The sequence below is a fragment of the Vombatus ursinus genome, unplaced genomic scaffold, assembly GCF_900497805.2.
Source record: "Vombatus ursinus unplaced genomic scaffold, bare-nosed wombat genome assembly UNPS02006779.1, whole genome shotgun sequence".
NCBI lineage: Eukaryota > Metazoa > Chordata > Mammalia > Diprotodontia > Vombatidae > Vombatus > Vombatus ursinus.
Genome location: NW_020946557.1, coordinates 3,783,809 through 3,807,650, shown reverse-complemented (window position 1 = coordinate 3,807,650; position 23,842 = coordinate 3,783,809). Strand labels below are relative to the sequence as shown.

Below are 23,842 nucleotides of genomic sequence, written 5' to 3'. Positions count from 1 at the left end.
TACTCTAAATTGTTTAAAAGTTGTATGTGGGGCTTAAGGTGTCTTAGTAAGACTTATAATAAACTTTTTGTACATGCTTTGGGGTGCCCTAAAATCTTTTGGTTTCTTTAACCAAAATAAGATTTTGATTATTAATATTAACAAGTGATTCTTTTTATTTAAATATAGTTTTAGAGCACTCTTTTTTAAATTGATGTTGCAAGGGAAGGTCTGAAGAGATCAGGGAAACCTGATCCACAGAACGCTTCAAACAGCTGTTAGTTGGTCTTGGCAGTGAATTGTGGGCTCTGAATGGAGTGAGCCAGCCTGTACTTTTTCTTCTGGTCTTAGTAACATCTGTGGTATCCAAGCAAGAAACTTAGTCTCTTCTTTTCCCTGTAGAATACTCTCTTTATAACTAGGCATATTTGTGTACCTAATGTATCCCTCTTAGTAGATTGAAAGGGCCTTGAGAGCTGGGACTGTCATTTTTGAAAATTTTTCTATCATCAGCGTGCATGTAGTAAGTGTTTTAAATAAGTGTTAGAACTGAGTTGACCCTACGAGAGTTCTGAAGATTTGGGGTTATGGTGGCTACAACACGGTGAATATATCCAGGTTTTTTGTTTGTGTCAGGGCAAGTAGTCCTAAGTGAAATGATAGAATAGAAACAATGAGAGTAGCAATGGAAGTTGACTTTGTCAGCATTTCTTTATTGTGGACCACTTTAACTAGTTATCTTACTTTGTTAAGAGTTTTTAGGGATGCACTCTGAAAATCATTAGACTAGATGCTTTATGTGTCACTGGTCTCTCCTCTCTTCCCCCAATCAACACCAGTCTTATCAAACTCCTCCAGGCACTTTAGTCAACCAAAACCAATTACTCCCTGTCCCAGAAGAAAGGCCTCTGCTTTTTTGCTTTTTTAGTTAACAGAACCACCAAGAGCATCATCTTCTTTTAACACCTGTTTTACTATGAATTCTGTTTTAAAAGAGTGGCACTCAGATGCCTTTCCATAGAAGAGCTTTTCCCGTACCTTTCTGTCCTCAGCTAGCATTTGTGTTTTGTACTTCTGAAATGGATTTATTGTGTATTACACAGGTAACTGTTTTATCTAAACTTTGCCTCATTGTCTAGCATGAAAAGCGTAGCTATGAATGCAGTGGATGCTCAATAAATATTTGAGGTGAATTGATTTACTTCTCATCTGGGGCCCTTTTTAATCTATGTTCTTAACTTACCTACCTTTAACTACCTTAATTTATAAGTAAATTGTATATTACTTCCCTTGCTCTGCATTCTAGTTAAACTGGTCTACTTATTGTCCCTCAAGACATTCCATCTCCCTGCTTTTGCAAAGACTGATCCAAATTATACTCCTTCCTTCCTTCAGACTTACAGAATCTCAAAATTCTTTTAAAGCCAAGCCCAAAAGCCAGCTCCTACATGAAACCTTTGCTGACCCCGCCTCCCCCCATTACCTTATATATATTTTGTATTTATTTGGGTGTCCCTGTTTCCTCTGTACAGTATAAGATCCTACACAGCAGGGACTGATTTTATCAATGTGACAGTGTTGCCATATAGTAGGCACTTAGTAAATGCTTAATTATTGATTGATTTTCTTTAGAATACTGTATTTAGGTAAGTATTTACTGCCATACATTTTTAGTTTTATCTTTGAAAAGGAATTGAGTCTCTCTTGTATTTTTGAACCTTTTTTGGCTAACAATTTGGCAACTATATCTTTGATTTTAATAACTTTATTATGTTTATAATCATTAGCATTACTTAATAGTGTTAATCCCTCTCCCGTATATGGTGCTGAGATCTGTGTAATAAATATAAATGTTTTCCATGTCTTCAAGAACCTTACAGTTAGGATAATATATTGTAAGGGAAGGATTTTCGCCAAATTTCAAAGACCACAGGTAATTGAAATATGTGACTCTCAGAAAGAACCTAAAATTTGACAAGTTTTGCTCAAGTCAATAAGTATTTATTACGTGCCTCTTCTGGGCCAGGCCACTACCTTCTTAGAAAATATTTTCATGTCTTTTCTTCACTTTTTTGGTGGCCTTTTATTTTCATCTTCTTCATTTTAAAATTCAGAAGGTCAAAGTAGTACGGGAGAGGAGAAAGAAAAATAAAAACTGGAGATACAGAGAGCATAAAAATGCCCATCTTAGCCATAAATTTCATTAACTCAGCAAATATTTGAGCACCTACTATGTGCAAGACTAACATTAGTAAGAGCTACTTTCAGTAACAATGTGAGTAGGAAGTCATCAGGAAGGAATAATAGAAGGAACTTAGGTAATCCACCAACCAATTAAGTAACATTTCCCAAATTAATTTGGCCATAAAACACTTCTGAGCTTTAGATCTTCTGATGGAACCATGAATGCCATTTCAGAGAATTTTTGAGCATGGAATACCTCTTGGATAAAGGAAAATTCCTTGAATTTGATGACAAAATAAAAGCCATAGAACATTGCAAAATGAATATTTTTATGTGTGCATAATTTTAGAAGAAGAATAATGTTCCCAAGCCAAAATATTTGGGATTAAATCCTGACTCTTCTACTTACTAGCTGTGTGACCATTAGCTCTCTGTTATTCAGTTTCTTCTTCTGTTAAATGGGATTGATCTCTGAGTTCCCTTCCAGCTTTAAGTCTATGAAATTTAATATTTTAGAGTGGATAATATAGCTATTATCATTTTTCTACCTAGAACCTTTATTGATATCATATGGAATGAGTCTTCAGAATAGTTAGGAATACACTTACCTAAAGAGAATAAGCAGTTTAATAGGAGTTTGAGATTAAGAAAAACAAAGGAGTTTTGGAAAAAATAGAAGCTCTTGATAGCTTATTAATATGTGTGTAAATATACACATATACATATATGGGGGACAGAGGTGTTCCAAAAGATGTAGTGCTTAAAGCTTAAAACTGCACTAAGACTTTTGGGACACCCTGTATAATAGCTATATATTAGAGATGAGAAAACTTGCTGTATTTAAAATTATATTTACCGCGAGAGATTAAACTTTTTCAATTGGTACAAAGTTATTACTCATTTTTATCATCTTCCTCTGTCACCATTACTTAAATTTACTGCCTAATGGGGCATGTCCCCTTTATAAGCCAGTCAGAGAAATAAAAGTATTTAATTTTGCTCATACTGAGTATTTATACTGAGTCCTTTATTTAAAAAAAAAATTCTCCTTCCCACTGTCCCCCTTCAATAGAAGAGTAAAACAAACAAAAAAATACCCTCACAATAAGTATACACAGTCAGCAAAACAAATTCCCACATTGTTTATGTGGCCAAATATGGCTGTATCTGTCTATATTTTAAGCTTTTCACTTTTGTTAGGAAGAAGAGTAGGTGATTCATTTTAATCCTCAGGTTTATCATTACATTAACGAGAGTTTTAAATTCTAAAGTCTTTTGAAGTTATTTTTTTTTCTATAATGTTGTCATTTTATAAATTATTGTCCTAGTCCCTTCACTCTGCATCAGATCCTAGAGGTCTTTCCAGTTTACCTTGAAACTGTTCATTTCATCATTTCTTGTAGCATAATAATATTCCCTTACATTTACATACCACAGTTTGTTTATCCATTCCTCAGTTGAGGATCACTTTCTTAATTTCTGATTCTTTGCCTCCATGAAAAGCTGCTATAAATATTTTTATATCAGTCCTTTAATCTCTTTGGGGTAAAAGCCTAGCAGTAGTATAGTTGGGTCAAAGGATATGCATAATTTAGTAACTTTTTGGACATAGTTCCAGATTGCTTTCCAAAATGTCCGAACCAATTTGCAGATTCACCAAGAATACATTAAAGTACTTAATTTTCCACAGCCCCTCCAACATTTATTACTTTCCTCTGTCATCTTTACCAATCTGATGGGTGTGAGGTAGAACTTCAGAATCGTTTTAATTTGATTTATTTATTAGTTGGATCTCTTTTATATGACTAATTGATAACTCTTGGAGAATGGCTCTTAGTCTTATAAAATTTAACCAGGTCTTTATATATCTTGAAAATCACGTATCACACAAACATAATTTAGTACAAGGATTTTTTTCCCTATTATCTGTTTCCCTTTCTAATATTAACTGCATTAGATTTGTTTATATAAAAACTTTAAATTTATGGAGTCAGAATTGTTCATTTTATTTTCTGTGATCCTTCTGTATTGCTTGTTTAGTCATGACTTCTTGGTCTATACATAGATGTGTTCCTTCAATTTGCTTATAATATCACTTTTTACGTCTAAATCATGTATCCATTTGGAGTTTATCTTGGTACATAGTATGAGTGTTGGTCTATACCAATTTGTACCAAGTACTTTTCCAGTTTTCCCAGCAGGTTTAGTCAAAAATGAGTCTATACCCTAGTAATTAGTGTTCTTGAGTATTGAACAGTTACTGTTTTCTCATGCTGCTTTGTGTTGTACACCTAATCTGTTCCACTGATTATCCTTTCTATTTTTAACCGGTACCAAATTGTTTGAGTAATGAAATCTTTGTAGTTTAGTTTAGATCTGATACTAATAGATCCCCCTTCTTTCCCACTTTTCTTTTTCATAATTGCCCTTGAAATTCTTCATCTTTTGTTCCTCCATAAGGATTTCATTATTTTTTTCTACCTCAGTAAAATAATTCTTTGGTACGTTGGTAACTTGAATCAAATAATTTAGGTAGTTTTGTCATTTTATTAAATTAACTGGACCTATTCATGAACAGTTGATATTTCTTATTCAGGTCTGTCTTTATTTCTGCAGTGTTATATCTTAGTAGATATATTACCATATATTTTATACAATAGTATCTACTTTTGACTTAATACAAACAATGATTTTTTGGTGAGAAACATGGCCTGTATTGGGATGAGTATAGGGTGACGCAGCAACTGAGTAGCCTAGTACAGGACAGTATTCCATTCCCCAAAACTCTTTTCTGGGCCCTCCTTCTTTTCTCCCTCTATTTCTCTTGTCAGTCTCATCAGTTCCTATGGATTTGATGCTTTTCTCTATACTGATGATTCTCAGATCTATTTATCCAGCCCTAACCTCTCTCTTGACCTCCATTCTCACATCACCAGTTACCAATTGGACATCTCAAACTGGATGTCCCATAGATGTCTTAAACTCAATATGCCCAGTCTTTCTCCCAGAATTTTACCCCTTTTATACTTTCCTACCTTCTCTGTTTTTTTTTTTTTTTTAAGTGAGGCAGTTGGGTTTAAGTGACTTGCCCAGAGTCACTCAGCTAGTGAGTGTTATGTGTCTGAGGCTGGATTTGAACTCAGGTCCTCCTGACTCCAGGGCCGGTGCTCTATCCACTGTGCCACCTAGCTGCCCCTCCTACCTTCTCTATTACCGTTGAGGGTACCACCAGTCACACAGGCTCAAAACCTAGATGTTACCCTTGACTTGCTCTCATTTTAGCTTTCTGTCTGTCTGTTTCTTTCTGTCTCTGTCTGTCTCTCACACAAGCACAGGCACACACACCCATATCTAGTCTGTTGCTGAATCTATTGATTCTGTTTTCCCAGTCTCTCTCATCTGTATTTTTTTCTCTACTTTGATACTGCCACCATCCTAGTCCAGACCCTCATCGCGTCTCATACTTGGAATTTATTGCATTAGTTTTCTTCCTGCCTCAGGTCTTTACCCACTGTGTTTTATTCTCTCCTCAGCTGTCAAAGTGATCTTACTAAAACAAGGATGACCATGTCACCTCTAATTTATCCCTTATATATTTTGTATGTATATAGCTATTGATGTATTGTTTTCCCTTTAGATGGTGAGTTCCCTGAAGTCAGGTATCATTTTTGCTTTTCTTTACATCTCAGGTGCTTAAGCCTGGTGTTTAATACATATTTGTTGCTAATAAGTGACATAATGGAACTTTTAAAGTTCCACCTTTTTAATTTTTGTATTATATGTATTTCCATGAGGAAATACATATAATAAAAATAATTTAAAATTCATCATAAATAAATTTAACCATGACACATATTCCTGCAACTGCTTTACCAAAGATTTAGAAGCCTTGAATAACCATGGGAGCACATCAGCAAGTTCCATTATATCAGTAATTAATATAAATCATAACCTTTCACACGTAAGGGGTAGAGGATCTCTATGAGTTGCTGTGGTTAAAACAACAACTGATGATCAACTATATGGTCATGACTCTGAAGTAGGCTCATGATTGACAACTGCTACCTTGGACTCAGGCATGAACAGATAACTGTGATAACCTTTAAGAATCCAGGGTCACCTGTAATCCACCATTGGACATCTAGGAGAACTTATGAGGAAGAGAATTCATTGATTTAGGATCCAATTAAATCAGTGAAATAACTCCAAACATATTTAGGCATCATTTTGACATAATGTAGAGAGTCAAATAATAGAAAAGGCAAATCACTTTTCTGAACACTCAGAAATTGAACTGTTTCGCATATCTTATAAGAATAGAAGTTTTCTCTAGAGGGCAGAACCAGAACCAGTATGTGGGAGTTGCAAAAAGTTTTAACAACATCATGTAAGGAGAAACTTTCCAAAAGTGATGAAGTGTATGGACTGACCATTTTCCAGCCGGGACTGTGCAATTAAACATTTGTTGGAAATTTTGTAGTGAGGAGTCTTTTTCAGGCACTGACTTGACTGTAGTCTTTAAGGTCTCTTCTAACTGGTAAATGCTAAATATTTTGTATTTTTATAGTGCTTTACATTCTTTCTTAGCAATTAAAGATGTCTGAATATGGAGAACATTTTTAAGCATAGTCTAGAAGACCATTTGTCAGTCTTGTTTGGGGGATTTTTTTGTGAGTTGAATTAGATGGGCTCTAATATCTTGTCTAACTGATAGCCTGTGGTTAATAGTTTTTTTTCACAATGTTAATTTTGAGGGAAATTTTTTCTGTTACTTGAGTTCGTATTTCCTCACCAAATTTTTTTGGGGGGATGGTGGGAGGAGAGGGGACTTCATAGCACTTCAAAATTTAAAGTTAATCTAGCAAGGCAGTAGAATTTTGAGATATCTTTGTCTCCTCTCCTCACCTGCAAATACCTTAACCATTTCTCTTTCCGTTGTCCTCAAAAAGCAATAAAAATTGTCATACCACCAAAGGGAGGAAAAGTGGTTTTTGAAAGATTAAGAACAAGTAAGAATAACTTATTCCTTTTGCATCTTTAACCTTTTAAATCTTTTAGGCAGTTTTAAGTGGAAGGTGACAGCGTCTTGAGGGAATCCCTCTATAATTTGATCACTAATAATCTTGTGATATTTTCTTTTAATGGAAAATTAAGTTCTCCATCCAGTGTGTTGCATAATACCTTGTACATAGTGTTTGCATAATAAATATTTGTTGAATAAGGAATTAAGGAAATACCTCAAATTAGTGTTTGTAGATATTTTGTTATTGTATACTTCTGTTGTCATGGACCTTAGGTGTTAATAGTAGAGGTTTTGGAAATGTGAAAATACAAGGAACAACCAATACGTAATCATAAAATTTCAAAACTGTCATTCATCTTTCATTTCGAAGCAGACCAATGATAGCACAGATGATGTCTTGACTTGTGAGTGAATTGGATTTAAGTGAAGCAAATTTGTCAGCCCCTCTGAGTCATCCAAGTCCTGTGGCAGGACAAAAGTCAAGATGACTGGCAGTGCCCCACTGAATGGAAACTTAGAGATCATATGTCCCTGAGGCCTGGAAGTTGCTTACCCATTCTCTAAATGTTCGTATTTGGAACCAGTTTGATAGTGGGGTTAGCTCTAACTTGTTGCTCCGTGACAATTATGTGGATACATTGTTTAATAGCATTCCAGCTATATCCTCTTCACTTATAGAGTAAGGTTACTGTTTGATTGAACTATTTCAGGATTCACTGAATATTTGCCTTTATAAATACCACTTTGCTGCTTAAAGTACAATCATAACAGATCTCTAGATAATTTTTTGAATTGTGGCTAATACAGAGATGAACAGAGTTATTATATTTTCATAGATGGTACCTTTGCATTCATAAACAGTAACCTATAGACTTGCCGGTCCCTGTTGGTGGCACCTGGAAAATAGACGTTGCTAACCTTTAATCGTTTTTAATCATTTTCAGAAGAGAGTTTCAAAGCTAGAAAAAGAGAAAAAAGCAAGTGCTAATAAACTCAAGATGCGTTATCTCAAAAGTTGGCTGAAACTAGAAGTTTTCAGTTAACTATGAATACTTAATATCACATAATGTGTTAATGACTTTGCAGACCTTAAGGTGCTATATATAAATGTTTATTATTATTAATTTTGGAAATATCACTGCATTTTTAAAAATGGGTAGTTGTCTTCAAGAATCATTTTGATGACCATGGCAGAGAAACAAAAAAACCTTTATTCCCAGAATTTTCATGAAAATATTTTATAACTAAGACATTTTGAAAGGCTTCTATGCTGAAGATGGATAGATGACTCTCAAAAAGCATTCAGTAACTAAATATACTATTGAATCATAAAGCTGCAATCCATTGAGAATAGTTCAACAACTTATAACAAAATCACATACATATACAACAAAATCTTGAACGGTTTATTTGTATGACTTCTTCGTTTCACATTAAGAAGTAACTTTTTATTCATTTACTTAATAATTTGAAAGGAGTAGGTAGCCCAGACACTACTAAAAACAAGAAAGGTTAGTAGTTATAAAATTATTAAAACAGTAGCACATTTCTATGAAATGTGCATCATATGATAAGTAATTAAAATACAAAGGCAGCATGACAGATAACTTTAGAATCAGGAAGACTGGATATAAGTCCTGCTGACAAAAATTGTGACAAATCACAGAGGCATGACCTGGGCAGGTCACCTAAAGTCTCTTGAGCCTGTAAGATGCAAAATAGTTATTGATTTCCATTGGTAGAAGGTGTTTTCTTATACCAAGAGTCCCCCAAACCAATGAAAATACAAGTCCTGACCAAAAGAAAAAATATCCACTATTAGTGCCTCTGATATGATGGTATAAGAAGCAAAGAATATATGCTTAAAAGATGAACAAAAATAGCTTCATGAAATGTTAAGTTTCTCACTGAATTGGAAAAGTTAAATGAACTACAATCATTATTCATTGTTGCCATTCATTATAAAAATGTTTGAGTAGATTGAATTTGTAAAATGTAATATGATAAATAAAAAATGACTGTTTAAAAATAGTATTGATTTTCTGGTTAAAAATTTAACAATCTAAAATGAGTAAACTTTGATTTAATCTCAAATATGTCACATGATTGGGTGTGAATATTTGGCGACTTCTATATATTATATTTCATTTATTTTTCATTTATTTTTAACATTTAAAAAATTTTGAGTTCCAAATTCTGTTGAGCGATAATCTTTCCCCCACCCACTGAGAAGGTAAGCAATATGATTAGCCATTACACATGTGAAATCATGCAAAACATTTCTATATTGTATAGCCGTGTCACCCAAAAAAGGCAAGAAAAATTAAAAAAAAAAAAAGAACTTCAATATACACTTGTAGCTCATCAGTACTCTCTCTGGAGGTGGATAGCAGTTTTCATCAGGAGTCCTTCCACATTGTCTTGGATCATCATATTGATCAGAATAGTATAAGGCAGCTGGGTGGTACAGGGGATAGAGCTCCGGGCGTAGAGTCAGGAAGACCTGAGTTCAAATGTGGCCTTAGACACTTACTAGCTGTGTGACCCTGGGCAAGTTACTTAACCTTGTTGCCTCAGTTTCCTCTTCTATAAAATGAGCTGGAAAAGGAAACAGCAAACTACTCCAATATCTTTGCCAAGAAAACCCAGATGGGGTCATGAAGAGGAGTCGGACACAAGTCTTTCACACTTGATGGTCATTACAATATTGTTGTTACTGTGTACACTAATCTCCTGGTTCTGCTAACTTCAGTTTGCATCAGTTCATATAGGTTTTTCCAGGTTTTTCTGAACCATCCCCCTAGTCATTTCTTATCTAGCACAGTAGTTTCCAATCACAGGGATAAGCCACAACATTTTCAGCCATTTCCCAATTGATAGACATCCTTTCAGTTTCTAATTCTTTTGCCACTACAAAAAAGAGCTGCTATAAATATTTTTGTATAGGCTGTTTTTTCTTTTTCTTGGATCTCTTTGGGATACAGACTTCATATAATGTTCACTTTAAAAAAAATTTTATAAATTGGTCTCATCAAGCAAAAGACTGTATGAATGGACCTGTTTTCTGATTCATGGACACCCTCATCCACTTGACTGAGACATGGACATTAAGCAGTATCCTTCCAGAATAATCAGTTATAACTTTCAGGACTATAGATGAGTTATTCAAGTGTAGCATATTTCATCATGAATCATATCAAATTGTGGTGGGTCGTTGTGTTGATCAGAGTTACTAAGTCTTTCACAGTTGATTATCTTTACAATATTGCTATTACTGTGTAAATTGTTCTCTTGGTTCTGCTTGCTTCATTTTGCATGAGTTCCTACAGGTCTGTCCAGGTGTTTCTGACACCATTCCCTTCATTTCTTAGAGCATAATAGTGTTCCATAACATTCACATACTGTATAACTTATTAAGCCATTCCCCAATTGATGATTATCGCCTCAGTTTCTAGTTCTTTGTCACCACTAAAAGAGGTGCTGTAAGTATTTTTTGTACATATGGGATTTTTCTTCTTTTAGTCGGGGGATGAGAAATAGGGAACAGGAATCTCTTTAGGGTATAGCCCTAGTAGCAGCATTGCTACATCCAAAGTTAATACACTACTTAATAGCCTCTTGGTCATAGTTCCAAATTGTTTTTTAAAATGATGGTACTACTTCATAGTTCCACTAACAGTGCATCAGTGTTTTTGTTCTACATCCCCTTCAGCATTTATCATTTTCCTTTTTTATCATCTTAATCAGTCTGATGTGTATGAAATGGTACCTGAATCATTTTAATTTGCGTTTCTCTGTTTATTAATAATTTAGAGCATTTTTTCATTTGGCAATTGATAGCTTATATGTCTTCCTCTGAAAACTGCCTATTCATATCCTTTGTCCATTTATCAGTTGAGGAATGTCTCTTATTCTTATCATCAATTTGACCCAGTTCCCTATATGTATTAGAAATGAGATCTTTATCAGAAAAACTTGCTGAAGAGGTCATCCCTCCCTCCCTCCCCAGTTTATTGCTTTTCTTCTCATTTTAGCTGCTTTGGTTTTGTTTGTGCAAAAACTTTTGAATTTCTTATTAATCAAGATTTTTTATTTTATCTCTCATGAACCTCATTATCCCTTGTTTGGTCATAAACCCTCCCATTCTTCATTGGTCTGATAGGTAATTTTTTCCTTGCTTCACTAATTTATTTATCCTTTATAGCTAAACCATGCACTCCTTTTGAGCTTATCTTGGTATAAAGTGTGAGATGTTGGTCAGTGCCTTGTTTCTACCAGACTACTTTACAGTGTTCCTATAGGTTTGTCAGATAATAATTTCTTGCCCAAGTAGCTGGGATCTTTGGGTATATCAATCACTAGATTACTGTGTTCATTTGCTTCTGTGTCTGATATACCTAATCTGTTCCATTGATCAGCCTCTCTATTTCTTATTCAGTAACAAATTGTTTTGATGATTACATCTTTGTAGTTAATTTGAATTCTGATACTATGAGGTCCCCTTCCAATTTTTTTTTATTAATTCCTTTGATATTCTTGATCTTTTGATTCTCCAGGTAAGTTTTGTTATTTTTCTTCTAGCTCTATAAAATAATTTTTTGGTAGTTTAATTAGTATGGTACTTAATAAGCAAATTAAATTAGTATTGTTATTTTATTATATTGGCTCAGCCTACTCATGAACAATACTTCTCTAGTTATTTAGATCTGTCTTTATTTGTGTGAAAAGTATTTTGTAATTTTGTTCATTTAGCTCCTGTATGTGCATTGGGAAGTAGACTCCCAAGTATTTTATACTGTCTGTAGTTATTTTAAATGGAATTTCTCTCTCTCTTTTTGCTGGATTTTGTTGGTAATATACAGAAATGCTGGTGATTTATGTGGGTTTATTTTCTATCATGCAAGTTTGCTGAAGTTGTTAGTTGTTCTAATTAGCTTTTTAGTTGACATTAGGGTTCTGTAGGTAAGCTATCATATCATCTGCCAAGAGTGATAGTTTTGTTTCCTTAGTGCCTATACTTCTTTAATTTCTTTTTATTGTCTTATTGCTATGGCTAGCTTTTTGATAATGCAATTCTTGCTTCACCCCTGCTTTTCTTGGAAAGGCTTCTAGCTTATCCCCTTGACCAGTAATGCTTGCTCTTGATTTTAGACAGGTGACATATATCATTTAAAGCGAAGCTCCTTTTATGCTTATTTTTTTAGAGTTTTAACAGGAATGAGTATTGTATTTTGACAGGGTTTTTCTCCATATATTGAAATAATATGATTTTTGTTGTTTATGTTATTAATGTAGTTGATTATGCTTATAGTTTTTCTAGTATCAAACCAACTCTTCATTTCTAGTATAAATCCACCCTGGTCATAGTATATGATCTTTGTGATATTTTTGCTGTAATCTCCTTGCTAGTATTTTATTTATTTATTTGTTTATTTTGCTCTTTTAAAGCATCTTTTTAAAAACCTCTTGTAAGAATTCTTGTTGGGCTTGTGTCTAATCTGCATTTTTCATTGAGGCTCTGCTTGTAGATCTTTTCAGATCATTGTCTTCTTCTGTGTTAATGTCTTGAGCTTCCGTGTCACCTTAGTAGCTCTTTATGGTAGTCCATCTGTTCTTTGATTTGCTCATTTTTCCAGCTTACTTTGCACTTTATGTTACTGTTGGGCTCTGTTTACTTCTGGGGGTGTGGGGGATGTCTTTTCTGAGCCTTTGTCTTCTTATGTCCTTCTGCTGTTTTCATAGCTCAGCCTAGGGGTCTGCAGGGTTTTGGTTATTCAAAGGTGATATGATCTGCAGAGAAGTGTGTTCACTGCCCTCCTGGCCTGAGTTCTGCAAGTTGCTGACCCAGGTTTAGGTCTGTTGGCTTATATGTAGTTGAGTTTCAGTAAGACTGCTGCTAGAGTCAGTCACTGTTAGCTTGCTAGGAGCATCTGCAGGTTCAGAGCAACTGAACTTCTGGCTCCATTGTGGTCTTGTTTTCCTGCTCAGGTTTTTCCACTGCAGGGTTGTATGGGGGGCTAAAGGCCAGAGCTGAGTCTCCCCTCTGCTCTTAGGCTCAGAGTCCCACAGCTCTGGTTCTGGAACTTGTTCCTTGCTCTGTACACAGTCAGAGCCTCTCTTGTTCACAACTATTCCTCTCTGCCCTGGAACTGTAACCTGAACCTGGGTAATGGGCAACAGAGCTGCCAGCTGGCACCTGTTCCTGATCTCAACACTTGTTCAGGGATCCCTGGGATTTCCTTCTGCCCCTGTTTTCTAGTGCTAGTGTTCAGTCTCTGCCCTTTTACAGCCCTTGAGTGCTAGAATGCTCCCCACTACTGTTGCTGCTGCCTCCTTTGCTGTTCCTGGCCAGCCCCCAACCCAATGTCCACAGACCTCTCTAACTTCCTGAGCTTCTCTGGGTTGGAGAAATGACTCACTGTTGCTTTTTCTTGGCTTCCCCAATCAGTTTGGCATATTTTCTAGCTTGCTGTAGAGGAGATGTGTGTTGGGTGAGCTGTGCAAAAATGCTGACTCTTACTCTGCCATCTTGATTCTACCACCTTTCCTCTGATAAAATTTTAAAATGTATACATATATGTGTGACTCATTGCAGTCACATTGAGCAACTGGATTTACCAGAGATATTTTTTTAATTACTTATTTTTCAGCTTTTTAAAAAGTTTATCAGATACTCCTTTTAACATAGCAGTAGGAACAATTTCTTCCTGTGTATTTATTCATCTTAATAAGAAAGCTGAAAAATCAGAAAAGCATGTTAATCTTTCCCTGTCAGATTTACCAAGAACATAAAGAGCAAGAATAGTTTTTAATATAATTTTTGTTTCTCTTGTTCACCTGGCTGAAAACTGAAAAATACATATTTGCTTTGTTAAAGTAACTAAGTGTACTCTTGTTGTAAGGAAAATCTCCACAAGGTGTTAAGATAACTAGATTAGTTCAGTCAAACAATTATTTAAATAATTAAAATATTAATATTTAAGATATTTGATCTTGTTAGTGAAAATTGTCCTGGTATAGCCTGAAACTACCACACTCATCTATAAACTGTTGAATTCAAAATGGTTTATTTTCCAGTGACTTTATTATGATAACATTTCATGAAAGTCTTAGATTTTCTTCAAACTAGAAGGGACTTAAGAGATTAATTTAATACTATCGTGTTACATACAAACATATTAGAGGTCAATATAGGTGTCACAGAGTGATTTAGCAAAAGAGTTGAGACTGAGCCTAGGATACTTTCTATTCTTCAGTGTGGCTTGTTTAATTGACAATAATTCTGTGAAATGATGTAAATCAGGGCATTATTATGTAGGATAGGCCTATATAGTGACATCCTTTAAAATGCTTCTATGTAAACTATAAACTTTTATTGGCATTATTGATTGTACTTATTTCTTCTTATTTCAGGTGATATTGGAAATTATTATTATGGACAGGGTCATCCTATGAAACCTCATAGGATCCGCATGACCCATAACCTGCTGCTAAATTATGGCTTGTATAGAAAAATGGAAATATATGTAAGTATCACCTTTTCACAAGAACATTCATAATTGAAAACTTAATTGAACTACTTTGAAATGAGCACAGTTTTGACAAAATTAGTGATAACAGTGGTGAGTGAGAGAAAAATATCATCAGTGTCTTTTTTCCTCTTTATCAGCCTTCTTGGAACCTCTGGGCCTTAAATAGTCTGGTCCCTCATATTTAAAGAATCACATTTTAATAGCAATCCATTAACTCAATTACTTAATAAAATGTAACAGTAGAAAGGAATAAAAATTATGCAAAAAACATCAAGCAGGTTTGTCAAGTACCAGCTGCTCTATTCATGTTCTTGCACAGAATGCTGAGGAAAATACAAAAGATGCGAGAGTCTCTACTCTGCTGTAACACATTGCCTAATTAGGAAGACAAGCCAAAACCACAACATTTGAGTTAGAAGGTCCATCACATTTCTACCTAGGCCTTTATTTTTTTACAGGTTAGTAAATTAAGGTTCAGAGAAAGAAAGTGATGTGCCCAAGTTAAGTGGTGGTATGAAGTGACTGGATCCCAGGCTCCACTGTGCCACATGACCTTAGATCCTTGAGCAGTCTTTTCTTTTCCACCCTGATGTTACCGTGTCAAAACCCACACAGACCATTAAAGTCGGAAGGGACCTCGGCAAGCATCTAGTCTGGTGTGTACATTAATCCCCAGTACAATATATCCAACTGCTAATATCTGTCCTCTGCTTGAGGACCTCCACTGAGAGAATACCCACCATATTCCACTTTTTGGATAGTCTGTTAGAAATTTTTCCTAATATCAAGCTTAAATTTACCTTTTTACAAACCTTGTTGTTATTGCTGGTCCTACCCACTGGAGCCAAATGGAGCAAGTCTAATCCTTGTTTTATGTGATAGCTCTTCAAATACTTGAAGACATATATTATGTTCTGCCTCAGTCCTCACTTAATGTTAAACATCCCCATTTCCTTTAAGTGATGCTCTTATGACACCTAACCCAAGACTCTTTACTATTCTGGTAGAGCAACTTTGGACAGTCTCTATTTTATCATTATCCTTCCTAAACTATTCCATATGTGGTCTGATCAGGGAAGAGTATAGAGGAACCATCATTTCCTTCCTGGAATATTTGCCCTTCTTAATGTAGCCCAGGATTGCATTAGCTGTTTTGATTGCTATATCCCACTGTTCACTTGTGGAGTTTTCACTTCACTAAACCATGCTTCCCCCATTTTGTATCTGTGAAGTTGATTTCTTGAACCTAAATGTAAAACTTTACATCAATACTGAATTTCATCTTTTTAGATTCAGCCCAGTGCTCTATCCAGCCAATCAAGAGTTGTTTTCTTTTAAGATACTGAATGTCCTTCATTGTTAGCTATTCTTCCTCATCTTTGTGTCATTTGCAAATTGATAAGATGTCATCTATATCTTTATCCCAAGACAAAAATACCAGATAGGGCAGGGCTAAGCACAGGTCCCTGGGACACTTGACTAGAGATTTCCAAGTTGACTAATACGTTAATGACCGCTCTATGAATCCAATCATTTAACTGATTCTGAATCTAATTGTATTGCCCTCTAGTGCACAGAAGAATAGTATGAGCTGCTTTATCAAGTGCTTTACTAAAATCTATGTAAACTCTTACTATGTCCTCGGCTCCACCAGTTGAGTAATTCTGTCAGAAAAGCAAACGCAGCTATTTTGGCATGACCCATTCTGGATGATGCTATGCTGGGTCTTAGTAAAAACCACTTTATTTCCTAGGTGGCTACCAATCATCTCTTTAATGCTCTGTTCTAGAATTTTCCTAGTTATCAAAGGTAAGCTCTCTGGTCTATAGTGTATAAATCATTCTCTTTTGAAAATCAGAATATTACCCTTCTCCAGTCTTTTCAGGTCCTCCTGCAGCCTTCCTTTCTTTCAGATACTGTTGACAGTGGCTCAGTCATCCAACCTTCCAGCTCTTTTAGTGCCAGAGCATGAAGTTAGTTCATCTGAGCCAGGTAACTTGAATTTAGCCATGGATACTTAACTGGGTGTTCCTTTACTTACTTTGGGTATCAACTCCCCATTAGACATTTTTGTTCAAATATTTATATTGTAGAGATCACTTCTTTTTTGGGGGGGGGGGAGCAGGTGGCCTAGGCAGCTGGGGTTAAGTGACTTGCCTAGGGTCACACAGCTAGTAAGTGTCAAGTATCTGGTCTGAGACCTGATTTGAACTCAGGTCTTCCTGACTCCAGGGCCAGTGCTCTATCTAGCTGCCCCTGAGATCATTTCTTTAACAGAGATAACAGACATGGAAAAGAACTGAGCATCTCTGCCTTTTCTCTATTGTCATTAGACTGTACTATACTAATATTACCTGGCTTTGCTGTGATCTTCTAGACATATCTTTTTATAACTTGTCATTTAGTTAGTGAGTTCCGTGGTCATTTGCATTGTTCTCTTTATAGCTCCTATTTTTCCTTCTCATTAGAATTGTTTCCCTTTGTTTATTTTCAGGAATTTCATTCTTAAGTGTTTCTTGATCCTCCTGAGCTGACTTCCCTTCTGTAATTTTGGTCCATGGGTTCTGGAACCTATCCTTCAAAGCCATTAACCCTTTGAAAATCTGCTTTCCTAACATATAAGGTGCATGCCAGACTATGCCTAATGTTCCTCTCCTGCATCACACATACTACTAGGAGGAAGTGGTCACTTCCCTACAGGGGTTCCCATCAATTCTACTCTAACACCCAGTTCCTCTGTTCAATCATCTCCAGAATTTAATTTCCCCTTCTTGTTTCCTCTACTTTTTGAATGACAAAATCATCATTAAGGCACATCAAAAAAATGACTAGCTGTGCTTTTTGGCACAAAGAGCTCTAGCAAATGTCTGCATAATTCAAGTCTTCAGTCACCACTGTATCATGTCTCTTATATCAGAGTTATTTTCTATTTTGTTGAAATTTTCATTTATTTCCTCTTTCCATCCCCGTGTTCTGTAGTATTCTTTAATGATAAATTTACTTTGGTTTCTCAATCCATTGTTCTTCAGCTAAATGCTCTCTGCCATACTTTCCCTACCCTGTTTCCAGATTTGTAGATTTCCTCACATAAGTATAATTTTTTTTATATACAACACTAACATTGTCTCCTTTCCTTTCCTTTTAAATAACTATGCCATAACTTTTTATTAAGGCATAATCCATCCAGAGTACATTCCAGGCATTTTATCTTACCAAATTTCAGTCAGATACCCATGAGGTTCAAGTTTATTTCCTTCTTGCTTTAGGACATCTACTTCCTCTTACATCTTATTACTTAAACTTTGGACTTTTGTGTATACATGTTTGAGATTATCAGTTTACAGCAGTTCTGCTTTTTTCTTTGCAACCCCAGCACCTAGCACATTGCCTGGCATATTGTAGACTTTTAATAATTGTTTGTTGATTAGTGTTTATTACTACTGGCTCCTTTCTTAGATTTTGTCTCCTTTGACTTTGTGAGTGTCTCAGATCCTATTCTTTCATTGTAATTACTCAGTAGTATCTAGGGTGCTGTGTTTCAAGGGCAGTTTTCTTTCCCCGATCCTCTTATCATCTGACACAAAATTGAATGATTTGACCTCAGTGAAGTTCCTCAAAAATCTTCCCATTCTGAAACACACATGATAAAGAGGGATGTATGGTAGAAGGAAGGCATTAAGGCCAGAACAAGGTCTCTATTCCCAGCTTGAGGATGGAGTGGGATTTTAGACAGACAGAGGAGAAAGGCATTCCAGGGAGGGAGACAGCATGATAAAAGCTTGTAGTTGGGAATATTTTGGATTGTTCTTTCTGGAATAGGGTAATTTTTTTTTCAGACAGATTTTTTTTTCAGTGATGGCAACAAATGGGAATGTTTAAACATCCCTTGTCAGTGAATTTATTTTAAAATAATTAGATAAAATCCTAAAATTCTCATTCTTTTCCTACAGAGGCCCCACAAAGCTACAGCTGAAGAAATGACCAAGTATCACAGTGATGAATACATCAAATTTCTGCGCTCAATAAGACCAGATAACATGTCTGAGTATAGCAAGCAGATGCAAAGATGTGAGTTTGGATGTTAAAAGTAGATGTTAATATTATTTCATAAAATTCCTCTGACTATTTTTATAGAGACTTTATATATGTATGAGGTTATGTAAAGCTCATGGTTATATAAAGCTTATCTTAAATGATCACTTATAAGTATGATAGGAATATTCATTATCCCCACTCTATTTTATCAGTGCATATTAAGATATTGATATTTATGGAAAGAAGTGCCTAGACAGAGCAATTTTTTTATTTTGCTTCAATTAATTTTCAATGCTGGTTAAAAGCAAATGATAGTAACAATGACAGCTAACATTTATGTAACACTTTAAGTTTGCAAAGCAGTTTATATGCAATATTTCATTTGAGCCTAATAGCAACCCTGTAAGATAGATACCTCAAATTTTGGTCTCCCCATTTTACAGATGGGAAAACTTACTCAGATGTTAAAAGTTACTTTCTGTGGGTAAAATGAAGTAATTATAGTCTGTAGTCACTTGGAAATGATTAAAATGACATTTCATATGTCTTAACTGTGCTATGATCATTTTTGTATCAATGAACAAAAGATTGACTTAGGATTGTAAAAATAATGTAACTAGAAAATGCCAGGATTTCAAAATTGAGTTATTGGCTTTTATGTGTTGACTGTAGAGACTCTGATATAACCAATTTTTAATGGGAAACTAGCATATGTAGTTGGGCTTTTGAATACTAACAAATTAATGTGATCTTGAAACCTACTGTCCTTATCCTTCAATGGTAAAAACAAAAAAATCAGGATAATAATAGTACCTACCTGACAGGGGTGTTATGAGAGTCAAATGAGATATTTGTAAAACCCTTAGCATAGTGCCTGATACACAACAGTCACTTAATAAATGCTTGTTCCCTTATCCCTTATAGCCATTTTTGTATGTATGGATCTTTTGCTGGAAGTAACCTATTTGGAGGGGAATGCCTAGTTCTCTAGTAGTAGAATTTCTGGGTCAACTCATATAAATAATATAGGTTTTTTGTAATTTTTTTTGCACAATTACCACCTTGTGTGCTCCAACTCATAGTGATTTAGTGCTACTTGTATTCTCATAGCTCTTCCAACAATGTTTTCCCATCTTTTAGCTCTAGTTTGAAGGGTATGATTTCTATCTTAGCTTTGTTGTAATTTTCATTTCTCTGATTATTAGTGATTTTTGAACATTTTTTCAGGTGGTTGTGGATAGCTTATATTTCTTCTTTTGAAAACTATTCTTTTTCTTTGAACACTTGAATATTGTGGAATGTTTCTTAGTTTATAGTTTTATAGATTTGTGTCAGGTTTTTATGTATTTTGGATGTCAGATATTTGTCAGTTATTTAATGCAAAGGAATTTTTTTCCTACTCCATAACTTATTATAGCTGAATGGATTTCATTTGGACATTAGTTTTACATCATCTTGATTGTCTGTTTTGTCATATGTGATCTCTTCTATCTTGTGTCTAGTTTTGAATTTTTCCCCTTCCTTCTCATTCTTTCCTACTTTGAAAATGGTTTAGCTTTTTATTTAGATCAGTTGTACATTTGGATTTATTGTGGTAGATCATATAGATGTTGCTCATAATCTGTTTCAGCAGAGTGCTTTCCAGTTTTCTGAGCATTTCTTGTTGAATGAGGATTCTACTGCTTAGTAATTAGTATTCTTGGATTTATGAAATACTGGGTTACTGTGTTCATTTGTATAGGAGTGTTATTTAACTATTCTCTTCCACTGTGTTTGTGTGTGTGTGTGTGTGTGTGTGTGTAAGTAATAACCATTACCAGATCATTTTTTATTATTATTGTTATAATGTGGCTTGTGAAATCTGTTAATCTAAAGCCTCTATCATTCCTGCCTTTTTTCCAGTATGTCTCTTGAAAAATAAATTTTGATATTTTTGTCTAGTGCTATGAAGTAGTATATCCTGGCCTCTCATTTAGGCTATTAAAGTATCTGTTCTCTTCCTTTTCTGGCTACCAGTGTTTCCTTTATTCACATAAAATGCTTCCATGTACACATTTTATTGCATAATTTTATTTCTCAAAAATCTCATTACTTCCTGAATGAAGCCTTGACTTCTTAGCTAGATGTGCAAGGCCCTCCACAGTCTGGTTCTAATCTACCTTTCCAGTTTCTCACTATTTCCTCTCAAACTGTACTACTTGATAAATATGAAAACTTTCTTTCTCTTACTTCTGGCTGTTGAAATACTGCTCCTACAAGAAATCTTCCCTGAAGCAAACCTTCAGACACAAATAATCTTTCTTCTTTGGAATCTTATAACACTTTGTATTTTTTTATGCATTTGTGCACCTGCCTTATACTAACTCTGAAGTTCCTTCATGGCAATGACTAACTTTAGTCCTTTATACATACAAGGTGTTTGATATTTGTGGTGTTTAATTTTTTTTTTTTTTTTGCACTGGTACACATTAGGTTAAATTAGACTTGGTCCTTCTTTCACAGTTAATGTTGGAGAAGATTGTCCTGTATTTGATGGGCTTTTTGAGTTCTGCCAGCTTTCAACTGGTGGCTCTGTTGGTAAGTAATCTTGATTTAATCCTACATCCACAAATGGGTTTAAAATTTAAGTCTTCCCATTTTTGGCCAAACCATTTTTTTTGTTTGTTTGTTTGTTTTAGAAAGGCAATTGGGGTTAAGCGACTTGCCCAGGGTCACACAGCTAGTAAGTGTCAAGTGTTTGGTCTGAGGCTGGATTTGAACTCAGGTCCTCCTGACTTCAGGGCCAGTGCTTTATCCACTGCGCCACCTAGCTGCCCAAGTCTTCCCATTTTTAAAAACACCTGGTAGACACTAAAATACTTATTGACTTGAAAGTCAAGACCTAAAAATTCCCTATCTTTTGTGTAATGAAGAATTATGCTAAATTCTTCCTTATTTTAACCATTGTTAGAACTAACAGCATATTCCCTTTTTTAATTTCTCTTTCTCAGCTGGGGCAGTAAAATTAAACAGACAGCAGACTGACATGGCTGTTAACTGGGCTGGAGGTCTTCATCATGCAAAGAAATCAGAAGCATCAGGTTTCTGTTATGTTAATGATATTGTCCTTGCCATCCTAGAGTTGCTAAAGTAAGTTCATTCAGACATGAATGGTTACTTTTTTGATACTGTAACTATGTTGACAATCCCACATATTAATGAAAATACTCCCCCACTGGCAAAAGATAATTTTAAAATTATTTTATTCTGCTTGAGGCTTGACTTTCATCCATTTAATCCAACATTAAGACAATTTTTCGAAGAGAAGAAAATGTTAAATGTGCAAAACTCAAAATTAATGTCCTGTCATGATTTTCCATTATAAGAAGGTAAGAAATTCTCACTTACCATTGGGAACAAACATTAAAGGTCTCTTTGAAGACTTAAGAAAGGTGAGAAGGGAATAGACTTTCACCAAGGAGTCAGTGAGTAATTATATTGAATGACCAACAAGTTTTGAGGGGTTTCTCCTTGTTTTATAGGTCATAATCAGGATCTGATACTTTCTTTTCATTGTTGCCATTCTCTGTATGGTTTTAGAGTTTCTTCACCTTTGACTTCATCCTTAATGGGTTAGAAGGGGGTAGGGCAGCTAATAGCATCCAATATTTCTCCTCACCACTTCTTAGATTTATTGTAATTGTGTTTCATGATCAGAAAGTCTTTCCTTATAATTGTTGGAAACACTAGCAGGTATTATGTTATATTAAAACAAAAATGTGCAGAAGACTAGTACTCTTTGCCTGAATTTTACACAAAGAGATTAAAGAAATAGCACCCGGAGTGTAAGAAGAAAAAATTACCACGTTAACAGCTAAAAATATTCATTGAATTGAATGTTAGTTTTTTTATAATTCAAATGATCATTGATTGTCACTCCAAATAACTTTTGGTAGTTTAGTGAATTTGGCAAATGCTTTCTTTCTAAACAAATATCTTTATAATTAATTTAGTTTAAGAACTAATATTGTCTGTGCTTATTTTACTGTAAATATTTATTTCCTATAAATCTTTTTGTAGGTACCATCAGAGAGTCCTATACATTGATATTGATATCCATCATGGTGATGGTGTTGAGGAAGCATTTTATACAACAGACCGTGTAATGACTGTATCATTCCACAAATATGGTGAATACTTTCCTGGCACAGGAGATTTGAGGGTAAGACTACTAAGCATTTTAATTTGTTTTTCCTCATGGGGAATTGTAGAATTCATATGTGAGCTAATTCTGTGTACTATATACAATATGCTTAGAGCTTTCTGTGACCTAGACTTGAATTTTAATTTTCCTCAACAAAATCTTATTAAGCATCTGCAATTTTAAGAGATACTTGTCTTTGTGAACCACTGTATAACTGATGTAGCCATAAGGTATTGTTAGTTGAATTAAAATGAATATAATTAACTGTTTGTAATTTTCAGTTTCTCTGAAACAGGTAATTCTTGAATTTTGCTTGTTTCTGTGGATGGGGTGAATATTGATATTTTCTTACTAAATCTGTTTAATATAGGGTCCTTCAGCCAATTCTCATATGTGCCATACCTTGGTATCCAATTTGAATCTATAAATATCATAGAAATATATTGTCATTCACAGTTTCATTAACCACAAAGGAGAATCCAGTTAATTGTAAAAGGAAAAAGATGTTGTTTTGTTTTTAATAAGACTTTAGTCCAGTTTCTGCATATTCGGAACACTGCACTGATTGGTAGCTTTAGCTGTCCCATGCACCTCTCTTATGTTGTCAACTGTCTATAAAGACTGTTTACTATTTACTTTTACACTACAAAATATATACTATAAATTTTGGCTGCCCAATAATTGTGTTCCATTTTTAATACTGAAAGGTACTTTAGTGTAGTGGAAAGAACACTTGATTTGGAATTGAGAACTGGATTCAAATTCTAGCTCCTGCTACTTATAATCTGGGTGACTTTGCTTACTCAAAAGTTAATTGGTTAGTGAGTAATTAACCATTCAAGATTCAAGTTTTTGTGGCTGTGTGTGTGTGTGTGTGTGTGTGTGTGTGTGTGTATGTGTGTAGGT

The 23,842-nt window shown here is 34.8% G+C and overlaps 1 protein-coding gene across 1 annotated transcript in view; it reads left to right on the top strand.

Moving 5' to 3' along the window:
* The window catches only part of HDAC2 (histone deacetylase 2), a 56,133-nt gene that overhangs the window by 2,276 nt on the left and 30,015 nt on the right, over positions 1-23,842 (top strand). The window contains exons 2-6 of the mRNA XM_027848659.1: positions 14,600-14,712; positions 18,669-18,786; positions 21,256-21,330; positions 21,744-21,882; positions 22,813-22,954. Coding sequence (XP_027704460.1) covers positions 14,600-14,712; positions 18,669-18,786; positions 21,256-21,330; positions 21,744-21,882; positions 22,813-22,954 — 587 coding nt within the window. The remainder of the gene's footprint in view (positions 1-14,599; positions 14,713-18,668; positions 18,787-21,255; positions 21,331-21,743; positions 21,883-22,812; positions 22,955-23,842) is intronic.